Source organism: Tribolium madens, unplaced genomic scaffold, assembly GCF_015345945.1.
Source record: "Tribolium madens isolate multiple individuals breed KSU strain unplaced genomic scaffold, Tmad_KSU_1.1 Scaffold_91;HRSCAF=231;Tcas5.2_LG7, whole genome shotgun sequence".
Taxonomy (NCBI): Eukaryota; Metazoa; Arthropoda; class Insecta; order Coleoptera; family Tenebrionidae; genus Tribolium; species Tribolium madens.
Window position 1 is genome coordinate 10,835,019 of NW_025401063.1, and position 21,455 is coordinate 10,856,473.

Genomic DNA, 21,455 nt, shown 5'->3' on the forward strand with positions numbered 1-21,455 from the left:
GTTATTTAGGAGAAAACGTAAGAGTGAATCATCATTTAACTATTATTATGACGGTTGAGATGTTTAGACATAGTTTTTTTCTTCACGATTATTTTTTCAAATGTAACGATCCACTTTTTCACAATGTGTATAATATGGTGTATATTATACATTTGTCAATTTTAAAACTTGCAATCGGCAATTTCTCTCAACTGAAAAAGTTATTAATAATCACTCAAAACCGTTTTGGTGGTTCCTAGGGGGAATTAAAATTACATGATAAGTGACACACCTCCACCCACCCTTGAATAAAGTAAAAAAATGAAAATTTAACGTCTTCGTTTTTGAATAATTGGAAAAATAACTTTACCAAATAGGCTGTTGTATGACATTTTTGAATAGCGCTTGTTATGGGCTTTCCAACGATGTATCGCAAGTAGGGTCGTGCCATTTAAAACTTAAGGTGGCTGTGGCTTGAAGGGTGGGTGGAGGAGCGTCACTTACCATGCCATTTTGATTCCCCCTAAAAACTATCGAAACGGTTTTGAGTGATTCTCAATAACTTTTTTAGTTTTAGAGATATTGGCAATTGCGAGTTTTAAAATTGACACCCTGTATGTATGTACATGCATAATATATAAAATCAAATGTATTTAATTAAATATTTGATTATTAGTAAAAAATATATTGTCAAAAGTCATAAACTTATTATGGTAAATATAAATTTTATTATACCTACATATTTTTTCCAAATTTTGTTTATCTTTTAGATTTTTCGTTCTGTGCAAAATGTATAAACGTAATTAATGAAATCAGCGCCTTAATAATACCTGCTGTAATAACATTATTAAAGAATAAATTATAATCATAGTAAAACAACAAATGTGAAGAATTTGCCAATTTCAGTTTTTCCCCCACGTTGCAAGACCGCTAAAAGTTTTAATCCCCTTCTAGAAAACCGTTTTTAGCGCCCCCATTTCTTCTCCAGAAACTCGGCATATTTAGCAAACAGGTGACCGCGTGATGTAAGCTAGGTGTGCAAGGAATGGCAGTGGTATGTGGGCTGCTGGTACACCTGGAGGCGTACTCCAACCTCGACAGGATCCTCTCGCATCGCCCCACTTCGGTCTCCTCGGCAGCCCTCAATCGCTTCGTTCGCTCTTCGCACGTCTCTAACAGGTGAACGGAAGGCGCGGGGAAGTCAGTTTTGCTGCAACATGGCTCCGGTGAGTGATTCCTGCGCGGAAAAATCCAAGTGATCGAGTGCGTTCCTGTCCTGTGCGAGCGTCGAAGTCTCCATTTCCAGTGCGATGTTACACAACTATAAGGCCATGTACCGGCCGAATTTCTACGAGAGCACCTGTCTCCGGTGTAACGAAACCGTGTACCAAGTGGACCGAGTGGGACCTTTAAAGGACTTCACGTTTTTCCACAGTGGATGCTTCAAGTGCGCGGTTTGTGGCACCAAGTTGACGCTCAAGACCTACTACAACAACCAGCACCGGCAGGAGGACAAGGAGGTCTACTGCAACAGCCACGTGCCCAAAATCGGGCCGGGTCACCTGGACGGCTCCTCCGTCGGCATCCGATCGGCACTGAACGTCCCTAAGTCAACGAATTTTGTTAATGAGCAGATCCGGGGGCCGGGCAGGGGCGTCTACGAACCGGAAAGTGAGTTTATTGATTATAGTTCAAGGCCAGAGAAGGATTTCTTAGGGAAGTCGAAAACTAGGTCTTTGCAATTTGTAATTCAATGGACAATGCTTTTGATATCTCTTTTGTTGCTGGAATATAAATCGTTCTGGTCAGGTGATATGTAGCGAGCTTCAATATAAACTGGGTTAAGACTTATATTTTCCTGCTACATTTTTATTTCATTATACGGAATATCTGGAATTGTAAGGATGCTATGATGAGATGACGAAAGAATGAGGAAAGATCTATGCAGATTAAGAACTGTTATGTTGGTTTCGTTGACACTAAATACTTTCGGATTTTAAACTTTATAATGAAACTACTTAATTTTATGACAGTTCGTGTGAGAAAGAATTATCTACTAAGTTTCGGTGTTATTATTTCAGTTTATGTTTCAAATTAATGGTTATGTAGGTTTATTATAATTATTATGGGCAATGTATAAAGAAATAATTCAAATAGTTTACAATAAGTTTGTATAATGAATAAGTATAGGGGCTAATAAATTTTAATTAAGATATAATTGCAGTATATTGATTTAGAAAGTTCACTTATTTACCTAATTAGTTATGTATTAAATACTTAACATCCAAGACAGCATAACAAAGTACACTAACGATAATTTATACAGTTCAAACTTTGTTTTTTTATTTTTTTTTATAAACATTTGGAAAAAGAAAACTGGATAACGAAAAACGGAATTTTTAAAATCAAAAACAATGATTCTAGTGGTGAACAAAGCAATCATTAAACGACCTTGACCATTCTTGATGTCTGTTTCAATATTGTAATTATTGTGGCACAAATTAGAAACAAGAAATTTTATTATTTTCTTAAAGTTTTCAAATTCTTAATCCTGTATTTGTGAATTAGATTTTGCAAGCTTGAGTAGACTTTTCTGCCTTGTTTAGTGTACCTGTTTAGAAGTTTTATTTATTTATTTTTTCCTCACCACCATTAGAAAGTGATCCCATTGGTAAACAACAGATAAAAACAAAAATTATATTTAGAAAACTGTCACCAAGCAATAAAATAAATCAATATCGTTTTTACGTCCCTGGATAATAAAATAAGTTTATTCAGTTAATTTATTTATTTTATAGTGATAAGAGTACTTTGCACAATTAAGTGACACTTCCTTGTACCACAAAATTACATTGTTGAAATAACAATGTCACTTTACATGTGCAATGTCAATGTCATTTCACATGTGCGACATTTGACAACTTTTTTTATACAATTACAAATAAGTCAAACCTCCACATTTTTTTAATTGACTTCAAAACAAAACTGGTTCATTATCAAGACCATCAGGACTAAAATATCAAAAGAATTTCATTCCTACATACTGTATTATTCAATGACGTCCTTGACACAGAAGGCGCGCCAACACTTTGAAAATTTAACCCATATTGTGGTTGTTCTTTACCATAGATGGATGTGGTCTGTCTGTCTCATTAAAAGCTCACAAAAAGGTTTCAACCAAAATGGCACCGTAAAATACTTGTTTTTACCGCTTTTGGACAAGTGCTAATGTTTTGAGGGAAAAACTGTAAAGCGTAAATCTGGGAATATTTAATTTGCAAACAGGTGGCATTGGACAACTTAGTTGAATATGTTGAAAGTGGTAAATATCAGTCAGCCTCCTCTCTGATTTGAAAGGAGAATGATTGTAAAAAAGAATCAAAACAATTTTAAAACCCAATTGACCTGAATGTTGAACACTTTCGGTTTTGTTAAAAATAGTACTTTGTTGACAAACAAATGTCACTAATGCCACTAATCAACCAGAAGCAAAATGAACCAAAAGCCTTACTTAAACCATGAGTGTCTTATCTTGCATCAGTTCAGGCGAATGATAACTTAGTTCAAATGACAAGCGTTGACAAAGTACAATAATAGCTATTAACATACCTAGGATGTAATGAATGTCATAACAGCTGCAGATGTCAGTTCAAAGTCAAAATTGACATTTCAATATTGTAAAATTTTACAGCAATCAATAAGGTTATGCCATAGTTACCACACTATTTTTGTGCATGTAACATTGCTCTCAACAGACAGAAACCGATAAAAATTAATTCATAAAAAGGCATATGAACGTAAACTCGTTTCATTTAAAATTTAAAAAAAACTGCAAGATGGCAAATAAAGTTAACAAACCTATAATTTCAAGGCGTAAAATTTGGAAATCACAATAAAGCCAAATGGCATTTTGTAGCTGAGGGTCAGACACTTAATTTGATTAACCAAAAAATGTTTTACGAAGAGTTTAACAACAAGGTAATTATTGCCTCTTTTTTGTAAAATTTTGAAAAATAATGTTTTGACTTAAATTCTTCTTGTACATTTAGTAATACATAGTAACAGAAAAGCAAATTGTGTTTAGAAAAACAATTGACTTATTTTACAAAAATCATTATTTTGTTAAATAAATTTGTACTTTTAAATAAAAATTACAGACAAGCACATTAGAAATGTTTACTGTTTGTATAAAAGTATAAACACAAAAATCGCAAACTTATTGCAGAAAGTCTACAAAACAATCTACTTTTATGCTAATCACCCATTCATTACAGACTGTTAACCGCAGAGTTTCATTCATTTTCTTCTTCGTGACTTTACAATACAGAAAAAGTATGTTAAGTACTCCATATCGACTAATCTAACAATGACACAATTACCAGAAAAGCCATAACTAATCCTTTACCAGTTGTTGTCATTACTTCCAAACAAAATGTGAAAAATTTTCATCAAACCATGCCAGTAGCGCCAACACGTCAATCAGGGCCGGCGCTTGATATTTTGCTGCCCCGTGCAAAGTTTTTGTGCACYTTCCAGAATTTTTAAGGTACGTAATATGCGACTTGGAACAAAATTATTTTCAACAATTTTTTTTTTGCAAAGACTACCAATACAAAAGCAAATTAAAAACCGAATTCAGTTTAATAAAAACTTCCAATTAAAAAATGCATTTTTTTCAAGTGATTTCATAAAAACAAATAGGTATATCATATTTGTTCAAATGGTTAAATGCATAACAGCATATCAATGATATTAGATATGTTACTTTCAATGAAGCACGTTAATTCGTTCAGAACGAGTAAGTTTGTAAAAAGACGTCTAGACGAATATGTTGTTAAATTTTTTTTCTAAACTTAATTTGTTTTCAGTTTCGTTTTGCCGCCCCTGAAATTTTGCATGTTTCACACCGTCAGTAGCGCCGGCCCTGACGTCAATTATAATAAAACCCATAAATCACACTAGAAAAAACCTATCAAAACTCTCTCCACACATCACGAAACACATCAATTATTATGTTTTGGTGTAATTAGGCCCTGATGCGCTTTCACGTGCGATTTTCTTTTTCCCACATGGACCGTGTTGTAAGACTTTCGATAAAATTCTTATATAAAATGGATCAATTCACTTTCCACGATTGCACAAATGCCGAATTAGCATAGAATTACGTAAAGTTTTCCTTTGCAGTCCTCCACGTCCGCACCCATCTCAATGGGGGTTATCACCAGCAAGCCTCGCCGCCAGGGTATGGGGGCGATAGGCAGTACAGCCCCACGAACTATCACAATAATCACGGGGATTCACCCGGGTACCAGTATGGCAGGTTCGACGCTAGCGCGCTGCATATCGCTCATGCGTTGAAGCAGACCGAGTTGCAGAAGTCATACAGGATGCATAGGGAAAAACCTATTGACTGCTATTTGGTGAGTATTCAAAATATACAGAGGTTCAACCTTGAGAAACTCTGCTGTGGTACAACCAAAATGGAACATGGCGCCGTAACTTGGACCAAAAATTGGGTCAATGATTCTCAATTTTATATTATTCATTGCTGCCACACTAGCAATTTACTATTCTATCAGTCATACCAACAAATCAAAGTTTCTTAAAATCAAACAAAACAGCTAAACTTTTTTACTTACTTATTTTGTTAATAAAAGTTGAATAAAAGGCAGATTTTCCGATTTGATTAAAACAGCAGTCTCTTCAAATTTATGAAGTAGACAAAACCGACCCACTTTTACTGATTTATTATGTGGAATAATTAATATTCGGCCAAATTAATCACTGACGTGACTTTCGTTTTTCATAAAATAAAAAGCATTTGATTCTGAATGTTTCTTGAGATTGTGTAAATGAGACAAAAGTGGGCCGCTTTGCTTATAATTTCTCTTATTAGAATCTACCTTTAGATTATAAATTAAGATAAAACGATTATTATCGACGAAACGGTGTCGATAATATGGGTGAAATAATTCCAATGTTGACATCTTGCCTACAATGGCGATTAGTTAGTGTAGGTTGATCAGTTTTTACTCCAGTCTAAAATTTAATGCAAATTTTTGGTTTATTGTAATCCTGTTATTTTCATATGTTTAAAATTTCTAAATAAACTCATTAATCGACTCGTAAATGTGTCAGCTTTATTATCGGAAAAATAAATAAAATAACACTTACTTCTGATTTACAATTTTAATGAAACTTCTTATATATAAAGAAAATTGACAATTATCTAGTTTGTAGTTTATTTCTTCATCGGTCTATTGAAATAAATTCACATTCTAGATAATATTTTTATGATAAATAATTAATTTCGCGTAATTACTTTAAATTATCGTAATTATTCAGCTATTCTAAATAACGTTAACAATTTAATTACCCATACCTGGCGGCAAACTCCTTTCAGAGAAATCAATCCTTTGACAAGAATTAATCTCCCGACAGGCGTAGAATTGGCATAAAGAAGTAGCGACATCGGATTTACAGTGAACTGTGACGAAGAAAATCACTTTTATTAATCGTGCGACTCCCACACGAAAGAAATTTACACACTGATTAATAATATGACAATAATATCACTTTCTAACCAGGTTTTTAGACGAATTTAGGTGGAAAGTAGTTTGGGTGCATAGTGGGTATATCGAAATTAACAGATGGTTGAAATGTGGGAAAAATAAAGCTACATATGCCTACATGACTATCGAAAGAACAAAACGAAAGTTGATGCGATTTTGATAGAGATTTCTGTTTTCAAATCAAGCCATTTAAAAAAGAAAAAAAGAGATTTAGTAACTGAGATAATAAAAAACAGCAATTTTGAAATTATGGCAGTAAATCAAAACTAAATTATTTTTCTCGAATTAATTAGCAGATCGCGTGTTGTTCTACATAGAAGTATGGTTTAGTCGGGTTTCAATTAAGATTGGTTTATTATTTTAACGAGCCTCTTACTCACCCATAATCACTTCCTTTGAATTGTTTGTTTCTTATCTTTATTTAAAAAAACACTTTTGGTTATACAAGGTGAATCATTTAGGTCTTTATTGTTTAATACCACAAGTGTCACAAACTTTTCTTATCTTATAGGTGAATTTAATAAAAATAAGGAAAAGTGTACAAGCATCTGCTACCTAGCATTAGTTAAAGCTCTTGTTTGTAGCAATTGCTTGTTTTCAGATTAATAAACGTTTAACACGTTTGACAAAAGCAATTGCTAGTTGTTTCACAAGCAATCACTCATAAGTGTTTGGCGCAGGATCGACAAAAATATTTAAAAGTGTACTTATTTCGACATTTTTTCTTCAGACACTCGAAGTTCTTCAACATTTTGGAGAAAATTTATCCAAATTAGTGCTTTTTCTATAATTTTTTTGATGACAGATTTTACGAGGTTTTTTTAACTAATTATTTAAACAACTTTTTTGTTAATATACCTGTACCAGCCACACACCGCAAAAAATGTTCATCGTCATTTTCAACGATAAGGCACCACCACATCGTGTTTGTTATGTTCAGACTTCAGACATCCACTCAAGACTTTTTTCTAGAAAAGGAAGCAATTTTACGTAGTCCTCTCTTCTGAGGATAATATTCTAGTCTTTGTTTATATTATTTACGTTGCCCTTGACAGATGAAACATACCTAAAATTATGTTTTACTTTTTTGATTTTCTACTATAATAATTATAATTATTCACTACTAGCATAACTCACAGCAGAATGTTGTTTTTCTAAGCAAATGCTTACTTTTTTAAGTAATTGCTAGAGTAAAAGAAGCAAATGCTAATATCATCAAGCACCTAATTCCTCCAACCAGAAAAAGCATTTGTTAGACATGTCCCACTAGCATTTACAATTTTTTTATTAATACCATTCAAAGCAATTGCTTATATGTAACCAGTAAAAGCATTTGCTGTCCTTTATTAATACTGCCCATTGAGGGTGTTTTAAGACAATTAAAAGATTTAAAAATATTTTTCGAAATAATTCAAGAGTTACCTACATTCAGTTTGTGGTTTGTGGTAATTTTTACATCTTTAAATCTGTAGACTCGTAGACTCCACTTCTTAGCTAATTTATCGTGAGAATTTTAATACAATGCAGTAAGAGAATGAGGAAAAAATAAGATGATAAGGTCAATTTAATTATTGCATCACAATACAAACTCTTAAGTTTCACGACCAGAATGAGCCCAAGTGGGTTAATTGTCTGATTATGTCATGAGAATATGTCAGAAAAAATAATGGTGGAACACGGAAATGCCACATACACCATAGTCAAATTTTAAAGTTGGTGACCCGAATTGTTCCATTTGTGACGTCATTCCTCCCATCTATGGGCCCAAAATCGGCCCCCATGACAAATCCTTCTCCGAACCGTGTCTATGACGTCCTTCTACGTCATAACACTCACGTTTCCAAATCGGGCAGTTGCCGGGTCGTCAGCCGTAGGTGTGCTCAAATTGCATAATACCAAGTCGGGGGCTTCGAGGCTGTCGAGAACTGGAACCGATGGCTCATTTGTAAACGCGTAAACGTAGGTCGGAAGGCCGGCACTGCATTCTCTCACGAGGCTTATGAAAATTTTGCACGAAATCGCCTACCCTTCAACGGGAGATTTACAGAACTGTGTGGGTGGTTGACCAAATTTATTTTTGAGTGCCTCATTAGCAGTTCAGGAGGTCAAAAAATTGTGTGGTTTTATTGCGATTATCTGGTCTTGAGCAAACACGAAAAGTATTAATGACACAAAATAGCAACGGCAAATATTTACAGCCTTCTAATTGTTTTGCATAATAGATCTCCGACTTGTCAGGTGTTGTACAATCCTCGCCCAGCTTTCTTTTCTAATCTCTTCTCTATTTTCCAATTCGCAATCCATTTACATGCCCATTTTTGGAACCTTTTAACTTGGCAGTTTTGCGCAGTCACAGATTTATACTCTGTTACAAAACAAACAAATTCTATTGACACAATAATCACAAATAAATTCCTTGCGTCATTTTACATAAAAGTGGGAATTTCATCACAATCATCGCGCGTAATGCTAGACTGAACGCGCCGTGAAAAAAATTTATTTCTTATTTGTGACCGTCACAATTTGCCATTTTCGATGATTCCAACCATGAGAATCATTGCACTGCAATTAGCTAGATACCGTTAAAATGGAATTTACTAAATTTTTAAACCAGAACATTCATAATAATAGCATTGCACTTCCGGAATGGCTACCTTACCGTAACTATTACCATTTTTGCATATGTATCGAGACGATTAATGCCATGTAACTGGATTTTGTGATGTTTAATTAGGATTATGTTCATGGTAATTAATTAATTGAAGTGTTTCCTGAACGCTGAATCATCGGCGAGACCAAACGGAAAGAAGGTTTTTAAAATCAACAGAAAGTTAAAATAGACATTTTGCCCCTTGTTAATGTTATTAAACAATGGCCAACCAAAAGAATTATTATTAATCAAATCGCCTAAAGCTCTCTTGTCCAACAACAAACATAATAATTATGTTGACCACATTATTTATGACTAATATTTTATAATAACATTTAAACGCTTGTCAATTAAAAATGAAGTAAAAAACAAAATTTAATTGATACAAATCCTCCTGCACTATCAAGAATGTAACTGGTTAATGATTTGTTAGGTTGCACGTGTGTTTTTCTGTTCGGTTGTGACTTAATAAAATCAGTTTTTTTCTGTTGTCTTATAAAGCAAATGAATAAATGTTAACTGCCGATTTCGGTACCCAAAATCGCAATTACCACAAGAACCGCAACTCGTGATTACTCCACGATCATTTCATTCAATTATGGCGGCAAAAACCGTTAAAGTCACTTGCAAAACATCGTTCACTTCCACCTATATATATATTATTTTAAAGTCTCGTCACAATTAGCTGGAGAAATTGTAATAATTACGACGAAAATAAACGAGCGTGATTGGAAAATACGGTGAAAGGTTAGTAAAAAGCTGCGAAAATATTTATTAAACAAGAAAAAATGGCTCGTCACATGGTAAATATTTGATCGATGTTTCCTGGCACATTTCAAAGAAACGATTTCTTTCTGTGCTTATACCTAAGTGAAATCCGGAAAGTGCCAGCTGGACCTAAAAGTTTAGTTTTCTATTTTCTAGTTCATTGGAGGCTTTCTAAGCGTCTGGGCAATTTCCGGAGTCTTAGAAAGGATTTAAATTGCAAGTTTAGGAAAGATAAGATAGATAGGAAAGATAAACTGGATTCTATAATTTAAAATAGAAAACAGATGTGTATACAGGGTGCGCCAGAACTCGCGCCCCAGAGAAAAATGCCATATAAGGTAAGATACCAGGAACATGGAAAAAATGTTAAAAAAAATTTATCTATAAAAATTTCGAAGTTATGAGGGTTTAAAGTTTGCAATTTCACTCTAATTATTTCTGTTGGAAAAATAATTTTCCAAGTTTTTTTGTTATAGACTATTAAAAGAGGAAACAAGGAAGCTGTATCCTAAATTGTAACTCTGTTCAATGTAATTTGTGGCTTTTATTGGCAAAATTTTTGTCCCTTTACTAAATAATTGTAAAAAAACATATACAAGATCATCAGTACCATTAAATAGATATAAAAAATGTCAAATGTCAAAAAATAAATGGCAATTTTTCTTGACAGATAGAATTTTTTAAACATTTTTTTCATGTTCCTGGTATCTTACCTTACTTGAAAATTTTCTCTGGGGCGCGAGTTCTGGCGCACCCTGTATACTCGTACATATGTTGTACATACAGCGTGTCCCAACGAGTGGAAAAAATCCATTAGTGACTTTTAAATGGTAAAATTAAATCTAGTGCATCACCTAAAGTTATTTTCAACCATACAGCATGTCCCAAAAATAAGTTACGAAACAAACTTGTGTTTGTTTAAATGAAACACCGTATGTTTCTTTGCATTTTTGAATGTAGCCTTTTAAAACAATGTGTTTACGCTAAACTTTTATTAGTCGATTGATTTTACTTTTGCTTAGTTTTAGAAATAAGACGTTTTTTTCGACGACTTTTTAAAAATTTATTACACAAAAACTAAGACAGCTAGAACAAATTTTTTCTTACTTCTGCAAAGAAGAAAGTACAGAATTTAAAGATGTAGCAATTTTTTTTGTGTTTTACATTTGTAAAGATTAAAAAAATGAAGAAGTTTGTTAAAAGTTAAATAACTTAAAAAAATTAAATGGAACACCCTATTTTTTATTTATGCATCTAATAGGTTGATAAATTGTCTAACTAAAAAAAATAACTTTTAATCTCTACAATTGATAAATGAAAAGATATTTAATATTCAATATTAAATTATTATTGTAGCAACAATGCCTATCAATATCTGGGCATTGTTGATATTATGGCAACCGTAATAATTCCACCACGGATCACTTATCCGTTGATTTATCCAGAGATTGTAAAAGTCGTTATAAACACTGAAATTCGAATTATTTTATTGTAAAAATAAAGAATAATTGATTCAGTTTAACACAAATGTGATTATTAAGTGTCATTTCTTCTATCTCTTGTGCAACTGTGTACTTTTTGGCTACTGAAACAAAAGTAATTATTTTTTTTAATGTTTAACGTTAAATATCTTTTTAGTTATTGATTATAAACATCTAAAAGTAAATAATTTTAGAAAGACAATTTAATAATCTTTTAAATCTGTCCAACTTACTTTGATTTCTAATATAAAAGAAATAACATTTAATTTAGTAGTTATAGTTGGTATTGTTGGTTGCGCCAAAATTTTTTTCAGAAATAACCCTCTCGTGAATAACCCTGTAATGTTTCATTAAAAAAACACAAGTTTGTACTGTAACTTATTCTTGAGACACGCTATATAGTTGAAAATAATTTTAGGCGATGGATTAGATTAGTATCTACTATCAATGTCCTATCTAATTTTTTTTAATTTTACCATTTAAAAGTCACTAATGGACTTTTTCAACTCGCTGGGGCAGCCTATATAATACATAGATGCATGTATATAGAGTACATAGATAGGTTTAACTTTGAATTGAAAAGAATATGCTTATACTGACTCAACAAACCTCAAAAATTTCATAAACTCTCCAACAAATTTGTTATTTATCAAAAATATCAATTATTATTATTATTAATCTGTGTCAGAGTAAACCCAAAAAACACGTCTTTACAAAAAAGATCTACCAACAAGAATTAAAATTTATAATAAAAGGATTCCATCGTTGATGCAAAGTGCAAGTTTATCTGGTTCAAGAGAGGTACGGGTCTTCTTGCACAAGAGTTAAAAAACATATATATAGCTAAAATTGTCGAAACATGTTTCGGGTACTACTAGTCCCATCTTCAGTCTAGATTGTTAATAACAATATAAAAATTTGAAAATTGCTTAAAAAGTAAAAGTAATCGAGAAAGTGAAGCTTCCTCAATCACGGCGTTAAAACAAAATCATTTCAAATTTTTATATTGTTATCATCAATCTAGACTGAAGATAGGACTAGATAGTGCCCGAAACATGTTTCGACAATTTTAAGCAAATATATGTTTTTTAACTCTTGTGCAAGAAAATATTATGCCTCGTACATCTCTTCAAGAATTAAAATTACAAAAATTCTATTTAAAACTTCACTAAAAAGAACTCTGATTTAATTAAAATCAGCAAAATCAGAAATTTTTACTCTAAAATATAAAATAAACGAAATACTTGTAAATAAACAAAAACGGAGATGAGTAAACCGCAGATCAATAGAGCATATCAGAAGTTCTTATTCTTATGATTGCGATAGAATTTTTGTAAATATGTTACATTTTTTGCAAAAAGTTATCATCAATACTTATGGAAATATCTGCAGATTCAAAGAAATACTGAAAATCATAAAAACTTTTTATTTACAACAGTCAAATTCCAGTCCGATTCTTTGCAATCTTAAAAAAAGATTTGCTGTTTCATATTTATTAGTTATGGTTATTTGTGAGTAATAATAAATCACACAAAGTGTCTTTTTTAATGAATATAGATACCTACGCTACATAATCTTAATACAGATATTTTTTTTTTTGTTTTCTAAAGAGACTTTTCCATCTATTATTCTTGAGTGTTAATGCTGGTTGGCTTTTACTTGTTTTTGGTAGTAAAACATTCGAAAATGTTGTCAACACACGCAAAATTCTTGTCTCATTCCTCTCGAGAACATTTTTCACTTTCCAATAATTCCGATCATTTTTTATAGAATTCCACTTTTACTAAACCAATTAATTTCTCGAATACATTCCAAGTTAAAACCTCTAACGCAAATATTTACGATTAATAATGTTCAGAAGCATCACACTCGACCATATCTGCACGATTTATGTAGTATTCCTGTTATAATACCTCAAAAAAAATCCACTTCGAAAAAATTCTTATACAATATAAAGTGTGTATAAATTGGCTTAACACGCAACGTTGAGCATTCCGTACAAGACTTACCATTTAACTGTTTATAATAAAAATCGCACCCGTGAGTTACTTTGCGGCGTCCAAGTCATTGAACATTTTAAGAATTTCCGATTGGAATATTTGAAAAAATATTCTAACTGTTTTTGGATTCGTAGTAATAACAGTATTTGATTTTTGTACAAAAGTTCAATTGAACAATAAGATGGGGCTTATCTTTCTCATAATCTTGACTTGAGTGCTTAGTGGGAATAAATTAAATACGTTCCTTATATATTTTTGATTCTATGGAAAAATGTCGAATTTCAGGACCGCGATGAGCAAAAGCGCTTAGAAATGAAACACCGGAAAGAAGAAGACGATTTGTACAGAAAATTCGCCCGTCAAAGGGAAGAAGAAGAGAGAAGAATCAGGGACGAATTCCGGGTAAGTGGTGGCCTTGACCCTCTCAATTGTACTCCAATTAGAAAGTGGGTGTTTTAGGATGAATGGGAGAAAGAATTGGAGAGACTAACGAGTCGATTTGAAAGGGAAATGCAAATGAAACGGAAACGGGACGACCAGAATGTCCTCACACTCAGGCATCAACAAGAAAAAGAGGATTTGGAGAAGAATATGACGCTCAGAAGGGATAAAAAGAAGGAGTCTTTGACGAGGAAAATGCTAGAGCATGAACGGTATGACAGATGGAACAGCATTGTTTGGTGCTTTCGCACGAATTTATTAATGAATTTAATTATTGGTTTAGTCTTGACACGGATGGTGTTGCGAATGCGTTATTAATGCCAGGAAAAAATCTTGATGACTTATTTTGAGAAATGTTCATTGTTTAGGCGAACACAAATAAGCGGGAGTAGAAATCTCTTTTATTATTCTTCTCTTAAAAGTGTGTGGCTGATTACACATAGCCAAAATCAGTTTCCCTCAACAGAACTGTTTCTGCTATAAGGTTGGCAACAATTTTACAACATAAAAATATTGAACAGATCATTATTACACAATGTAGTTTCTATATTATCAATGAATTGGATGAATATTATTATCGTTGTCTTATAATTCTCTACTTTAGTGACATAGATACAGGGTGTTTCACATAACTTTACGAGGCTTGCGCCTAATGTTCGCACTACGGATACCTAATGACTAACTAAAGTATGTAGTTCTCCGTAGTTCGCACCCAAATATTATACAAAAGTCACAGAACAAAAAATACACATTTAATTATTTAATTTTTGGAAACCCATGACAGTAGTTGTCAAACTAATCACTATTTCATTAATAGTCATAAATTGCAGTTTTTCAGAAACAATTATCATTTGTTCAAGAGACGGCATGAATATGGTTGTAGTTTATCTATCTTAATCACTAGCTAACTAAAAACGTTGTAATTTTTGAAAGGGTGAACAAACCAATTTTTCAAAATTTGTAATCGAGTTCGTATCGGAATATGTATTATTGATTGCATCTTACAGGCGCAGGTCTCGTAAAATTATGTGAAACAGCCTGTATATTAAAAACACCACTTTTTGCAACCTGGAACCTCTTATTGATCAAACACCTTTCAGAGCGGCGACGGCAGCCCTCGTTGAGAAACAAAGTCATGAAATGCTCGAACTGATCAACGAAAAGCGTAGTGAATACATGCAAGCCGAGTCCCTCTACCTAGACAGTAACGACGGCTACGTCGAAGAACAAGTCCAGCCGTACCCCAGTCATGCTCCAGCGCCGGCACCACCCGCCCTTAGCAAGTATCAAGTCTACAACGATCCTGTAGAGTTCTCGAATGTTGACCAAATCGCCATTTCTGTTGCCCAAGAAGATCAAAAAAGCTTCACAGACTTAGTCAGACAGTTGGTCGGCAGGTGTGGGTCGGATATCGAAAAGGCGCGAACAATATTCAGATGGATAACTGTAAAAAATTTAAATACGATGTCTTTTGATGATAATTTAAGAGGGGATACTCCTATGGGGCTATTGCGGGGAATCAAAAATGGTACAGAGAGCTACCATGTCTTGTTTAAAAGACTGTGCAGGTGATTTGGAGTTAGTTTGTGGAGATTTTTGATAATTGTGTGAATAGTTATGCAGGTTTACATTGTGTAGTCATCAAGGGGTACTCGAAGTCGGCAGGGTACCAACCCGGAGTTAGGTTTGAGGATAATAGATTCCGGAATTCTTGGAATGCAGTTTATGTGGCGGGGGCTTGGAGATTTGTACAGTGCAACTGGGGGGCCCGACATTTAGTCAATGCGAAAGAAGCACCCAAAGCTGGAAATAAAACCAAATCGGATAGTTTAAGGTAAATCCCAAATTCTGATAACTTTTCATTAACTATTATTCGATTGATAGATATGAATATGATGACCATTACTTCCTGACTGACCCTAAAGAGTTCATTTACGAATTCTTCCCATTGCAACCGGAGTGGCAATTGCTCAAAAATCCAATAACGTTGCAAGAATTCGAGGAATTACCTTTCGTCAGATCTTTGTTTTTCCGGTACGGCCTGTACTTTTCTGATGCGAATACAAAAGCTGTAATGTATACGGATTCGACAGGTATTAACAACCCCAGTAAACCAAACACCCTAACAACTGAATTTCAGGGGCCGCGACTGTAAGAATTGCAATGCCGGCCCACATGCAAGGCAGTCTCATTTTCCATTACAATTTGAAATTTTACGATAGCGATAGTGACAGTTTCGACGGGGTTTCACTGAAACGGTTCGTAATGCAGGTATGACCGAGTTATGATTTTTATTGTGGCGTTGGTGATATTGTGTGAGGGTTTTTCAGAGCGTGGTGGGCAATATGGTGGCTTTTCGAGTTCACGCCCCCTGTAGTGGAGCCTTTCTCCTCGATATATTCGCCAATGCGGTCACCCCCAAGGAGTACCTCACAGGAGAGCCCATGAAATTCAAAAGCGTGTGCAAATTTAAGATTTGCTGTGAGGACCTTCAGACCGTGATGGTGCCCTTGCCCGACTGTGCCAGCGGCGAGTGGGGCCCCACGAAAGCCACAAGACTGTTCGGCCTCGTGCCCATCACACACCAGGACGCGCTTATCTTTGCCGGGCGTGAGCTGGAGCTCCAATTCCGGATGTCCCGCCAGCTGACCGATTTCATGGCCACTTTGCACAAAAACGGCGTCGAGGAGAAGCGCCTGTCCAAATTTGTCTCACACAACGTGTCCGACGATATAGTCACTTTTAGTATTAGTTTCCCCGAGGAAGGTCAATATGGGTTGGACATCTACACCAGGGAAATGATGTCTGCGTTGGACACCTCGGGGGAAAAACACCTACTCACGCACTGTTGCAAATATCTGATCAATTCATCGAAGAGAAATTAAGCTTAACACTTGCCGGAATAATTGTTACTAAACTTATTTAATTAAAGAACGTGCAATAATGCAATGGCTTTTGGCCCGGTTATACATATTTTTGTAATAACAATTTTATCAAATTACCAATATATTTTATACGATATTTTATTAATGTTATGTAATGTTTAATTTTATACATTTCGAGAGTGACAGACCGACGAGCTAAATTGCAAAGTTACCAAAAAACGGTTACTGAAACGCCGGGTCTGTTTTTAAAAACGGCTTTAAAATACTTAAATATTGGTCGTTAAAATAATGTACTTACAGGTCAATTAAATAAAATATTTATTTTTCTTCATCGTATTATTACATAAAATATTGCAAAACACTATTTGGTCAAAAAATTGCCACATTTCAGTCTCATTTTTTATTGGACGGAACTCGCTCTACTACTCTCAACATTGTCAATAAAAGACGTCAGCATTCCCTCAACTTCAGACACCGCATGTTTGAGATGAGTATTATCGATAGCACCCAAAGATTCTACAAAAATGTGTTCAGTATGCAGTCCGCGTTAAACTTATCCTTACCATCTAACGTAAAATTATTTGCCAAGATCTGCTGCAATTTTGCTAAAGCGTCATCGAGATCATTATGCAATTCCCTGACCGGCGATTTAGACCCAAAGACTTGATCTTCGCCCTTTGAACTTGTGGGTTGGTCCTTAATCCACGTGCTTATGTCATTAACAGAATAAGGAAGTGAATCTTGTGTCACATTTGTAGGGTTTTCAACGAATAAAGTTTGACTTGATTGTTTTTCCGACAATTGTATAATGGGACTCAAAACCGACTCCAGGTTTCTTTTCGGGTATTTAACAACTCCCACCATTGGAGTCGACTCATGCACGGTTTTTTGAGAAGGCGCCACGTGTAAATATTCCTAAAAAAATAAAATTTTAAAAACCTTACAATTAAGTATGTACATATTACTTTCAATATTTTTAATTTATGGATTTGTGTCGCCACTTGGACTTTATGTTCTTCCAGATATTTTCGAATTTCTTTCTCGTTGTGAGTCCCAAATAGGAGAATCTGATGCAATTCCCTAAAATTCCATAAATTACAATTAGCACTGAATACATATAATAATCACAAACTTGTTTTGTATCTCTAACTGCCTGATAACTAATTGTAACTGCGTATGAGGCGAACTTAGGGTCCCTATATTTGAATAAAAATCATCACTTGGTTTCAATAAATAATCTTTTTCGGAACTAAAAATGTCATTATACATGAACAATTGAGGAACTAAACTCTGCTACCTTATAGCTTTTGTCTCTACTATCCCTCGATCCGTTTCATTTAATTTCACAGAGCAGGGCATCAAACCGCACAATTTTTTAATAAAACTAAATGAAAATTCTTTGTGAATCCCCTAAAAACTGACATCAAGTAAATATGGCAAAATATCACAAGATGGTGCCACCTCTGCCGTGCAATACTCATGCATGGAATGGGACAATTTATGGGAATTATTTATTTTCCCACTTAGAAAACATTTCTGACATTGTGTGTACTTGGAACATTTCATGCAACGATACATTAGGCCAACCAAAGGACTTGTTTTACAAGTTGAACATTTGAAGTTGTGTACAATCACTTCGCTTGATTTTATCCTTGAAAGAATGGGAATCCATGAAAATAGTTGTGGCAGAGTCTCCAGCCATGTGATGAAATTATTTTCACTTAATCCAACTAGTCCTGGAGACTACGAATATTTTTTTAATTATTTTTTCAAAATTAAATTGCTACAATTACGTTACAAAAGCAATGTTCGATTGTTGAATTAATTAAATGCTGGCCAAAACTAACATCCTCATGCATAAAAACCATAATTTCGACTAATTTAGTCAAAAGTGACTGCAGTCTTAGTCTTGTCACACAATTATTATGGTCGGCACATAATGAAAAAATAAAATTATACAATTCAGACAATTCGCTGTCACTTAATAATGCTAGGGCTAGTTTGGTTGAAGAAACCTGAATTTTTGCTTGCCTTTCCCTGAAAAAAATTAAATTTGAGACTTAACAGTTTTGTGACATTAGCCACTTCCGACTATACACTAGTGGCTGTCGAAATTGTACTTACTTGTCATAAATGTTATAAAGAAAGTTTTGCATCAACTCAACAGCAAAATCCACGTCTATATTCCTATTATTTCGTTTATTAGCAGCGAAAAAAATGTCATACAAAACCGCCTCCAAGTCGTAGCTTTCCAAACACAGAGAGCTTTCATTCATGCCAAGTCTATGTTTGGCAAAAACACCCATAATGGTACTTAGGGTTACTTCCTCCATGAATAGAGCTTTTTGTAAAGCTCGAAATTTAAGCCCGACTCGATATTTAGAATATTTCACATAATTCCAATCATCTATGGTATGTTTAAGTTCAATGAATTTCGGGTGGTCCCACTGCTTTTGTTTGGTACTTTCACTAAAAATCCAATTGGAAAAATATTTTTCCGAAATTTTCACTTACTTGAAATAGAAAGGAAAGCCGTTCTCGTTTTCTAATTTCTTCCAAGTCGTTTGCATCTTGCCGATGAGTCAACAGGTGGTCTTGTGGGTTATGGTATTGTATGCCGACTTGCTGTCCAATTAATTAGCCATTTAAAACAAAATTGGATTTAGAACAGACTGTTTTTCACTTTTTTTTATCGATAATATCACGTTTTCATCGTTAAAGTTCAGTTCGGGTGGAATTAAAGTTCTTCAACGGTTTTTTAGTTGTTTACACTTGTCGTCTTTGTTGCACCTGTTTCCTTAAGATTGGGATGTCTTCCTTGTTGGGGCTACGTGATTGGAGGAACAGTGGCGGGGGCGCGGGAAGGGGGCCGGAAAGTTGTTATCAAGCATTCTTACACGAAAAGACTGATAAGAAACGTACTCGTATTATAGGAGAAATTATCGTAATAACTTATTATTGTTAAAAATATTAAGAGTGAATTTTATGTTTTTGGATTACATATTATGATGCGCTTCTGTATCTAAGTAGGCGATATTTGTATTTATTTTCTGAAATTAAGAAAATTAATTTCAGAGTTACATTTACACAAATATTATTTTGCAGTAAGGCAAGACTAGCACATTTTTTATTCTTTTGATAAGGCTCCATCAAACGGCAACTCTTGTTAAAAGATAAAATTATCTCATACCTACATAGGTACTTTTTTTGTCAAAAAAGGCTTAATCAGTAAATGAAAATACATATTACATATTTACTTCTAAACATTCAAATATGTAGATAAAAAAGTTTTTTACGTAATATACGTATCTATTTTTTTAATTAAGTGTGTTGACCTTTAAAAATCTACAGAAAAATAAAATACCCATGTAATCAGATTTACACCTACTTCATTCGTTCTCTAACAAAAATATAGAAATTTTACCTTTCCAACAACAGAATGTATGAAAATATAAAAAAAATACTTTCAAGAGAAAATTTATCAACCTCAAAACAAATTTAATCAAACGTCTTCATATGAAACTGCTTAAATATTTTCATTCAAAATAACTAAAAGATTTAATTTTCCTAAATTGATACAATGAACTGAAAAGTGACAGGACAATAACCGTTAAAAAGTTTCGCTACAGTCATGCACTTGAGGTCAAGACCGAATATTCATAATGCACAATCACAGCTTTCATTGCAGTGTGAAAATAATTAGGAACTAATTTAATTCATTAGGTAAATGCAAAGCGATAAACTAATAAATTTATTTAAATTTAGAAATATAAATTACAAACGCTTTTTCACATATCGACTCTCCAAACGAAAACTATAGTAACTCAAAAAAATTGGTTTTGAGTTACGATGGCTTATGTAGGACCCAAAATACAAAAACAATGAGAAAAATTATCTTTGAATAAACAATATTATTACCAATACTTAGACCTTCAGCAATTTTTAGTAATATTAAACAGTTCCTTGATATTTTATTAACAATCAAAGATTCAATGCAATTTTTCTCAAAACTGTAAATTTTGAGTTACTATAGTTTTTGTTGGCATAGTCGATATGTAGGTAGAGCTTGTTCCAAATCTCGTGGCGAACTGACGTTGACAAAAATTACTCAATTTTGACACTAAACATGTTTACTATTAAAAAAAATATTGTTCATTGGCGTCGTATGAAATAATATTTCAAAATCACTGTTATTCCTTAAAAAATTATAATAAGTAGGTAGTCGTACATAAGATGAAGAATGATGAACAAATTATTAAATTGTTAACGCATGAAAAGAATTTTCAAAAATGACATTCATAACAATCCTTGTCTTCAAAATTTTTAGAGAAAAAAATTACGCCCTTGTATTTTTTTATCTTAACCAAGTGTCTCCACTGTCAGTTCGCCACCAGATATGGAATAAGCTCTATCCATCTTTTTCTGTTTTGCGAATATAATAATGCCTATACAACAGTCAAATGAGTGCTTTAATAAATTAGAGCTTCTAAAGATTTAACTTTCCAAAGTTGGCAGTAATCAAAATTTTATGATTAAAAGTTAATAAAAATGTCAATATTAATGGTAATTTGCTATAGACATTTAAATATTTTTTCGTTAAAACTTGTCAAATGCATTTTTTATTACAAATTTTTAGAATGTTTAATGTATACTCTTTTTCATATTAATGTGCATCAAGT

At 33.5% G+C, this 21,455-nt stretch overlaps 2 protein-coding genes across 2 annotated transcripts; one reads left to right on the forward strand and one right to left on the reverse strand.

The window, feature by feature from the left end:
- The first annotated feature begins 1,032 nt into the window (after positions 1-1,032).
- LOC123011275 (hillarin) lies at positions 1,033-17,102 on the forward strand. The gene is made up of 9 exons (XM_044408641.1): positions 1,033-1,650; positions 5,164-5,399; positions 13,736-13,852; positions 13,910-14,103; positions 14,992-15,459; positions 15,507-15,725; positions 15,776-15,984; positions 16,032-16,162; positions 16,222-17,102. The coding sequence occupies exons 1-9, from the start codon at positions 1,290-1,292 to the stop codon at positions 16,774-16,776; spliced, it is 2,490 nt and encodes an 829-aa protein (XP_044264576.1). The 5' UTR covers positions 1,033-1,289; the 3' UTR covers positions 16,777-17,102.
- Positions 17,078-19,637, reverse strand: LOC123011276 (dystrophin-like). Its single transcript, XM_044408642.1, has 9 exons — positions 19,291-19,637; positions 18,901-19,245; positions 18,570-18,813; positions 18,238-18,519; positions 18,074-18,186; positions 17,909-18,025; positions 17,742-17,856; positions 17,340-17,691; positions 17,078-17,292 (listed from the first exon to the last, which is right to left on the reverse strand). The coding sequence occupies exons 1-9, from the start codon at positions 19,344-19,346 to the stop codon at positions 17,177-17,179; spliced, it is 1,740 nt and encodes a 579-aa protein (XP_044264577.1). The 5' UTR covers positions 19,347-19,637; the 3' UTR covers positions 17,078-17,176.
- Positions 19,638-21,455: the final 1,818 nt, after the last annotated feature.

What these genes read in the sequence shown, in the direction of transcription:
- LOC123011275 (XM_044408641.1), top strand. Translation starts at nt 1,290, where the DNA reads ATGTTACACAACTATAAGGCCATGTACCGGCCGAATTTCTACGAGAGC. An exon ending in AACCTATTGACTGCTATTTG is followed by an intron (nt 5,400 to 13,735) that starts GTGAGTATTCAA and finishes GTCGAATTTCAG; the next exon opens with GACCGCGATGAGCAAAAGCG. An exon ending in AAAATGCTAGAGCATGAACG is followed by an intron (nt 14,104 to 14,991) that starts GTATGACAGATG and finishes AACACCTTTCAG; the next exon opens with AGCGGCGACGGCAGCCCTCG.
- LOC123011276 (XM_044408642.1), bottom strand. Translation starts at nt 19,346, where the DNA reads ATGCAAACGACTTGGAAGAAATTAGAAAACGAGAACGGCTTTCCTTTC. An exon ending in GTAGAGACAAAAGCTATAAG is followed by an intron (nt 18,026 to 18,073) that starts GTAGCAGAGTTT and finishes TGACATTTTTAG; the next exon opens with TTCCGAAAAAGATTATTTAT. An exon ending in AAATAATTTTACGTTAGATG is followed by an intron (nt 17,293 to 17,339) that starts GTAAGGATAAGT and finishes ACATTTTTGTAG; the next exon opens with AATCTTTGGGTGCTATCGAT.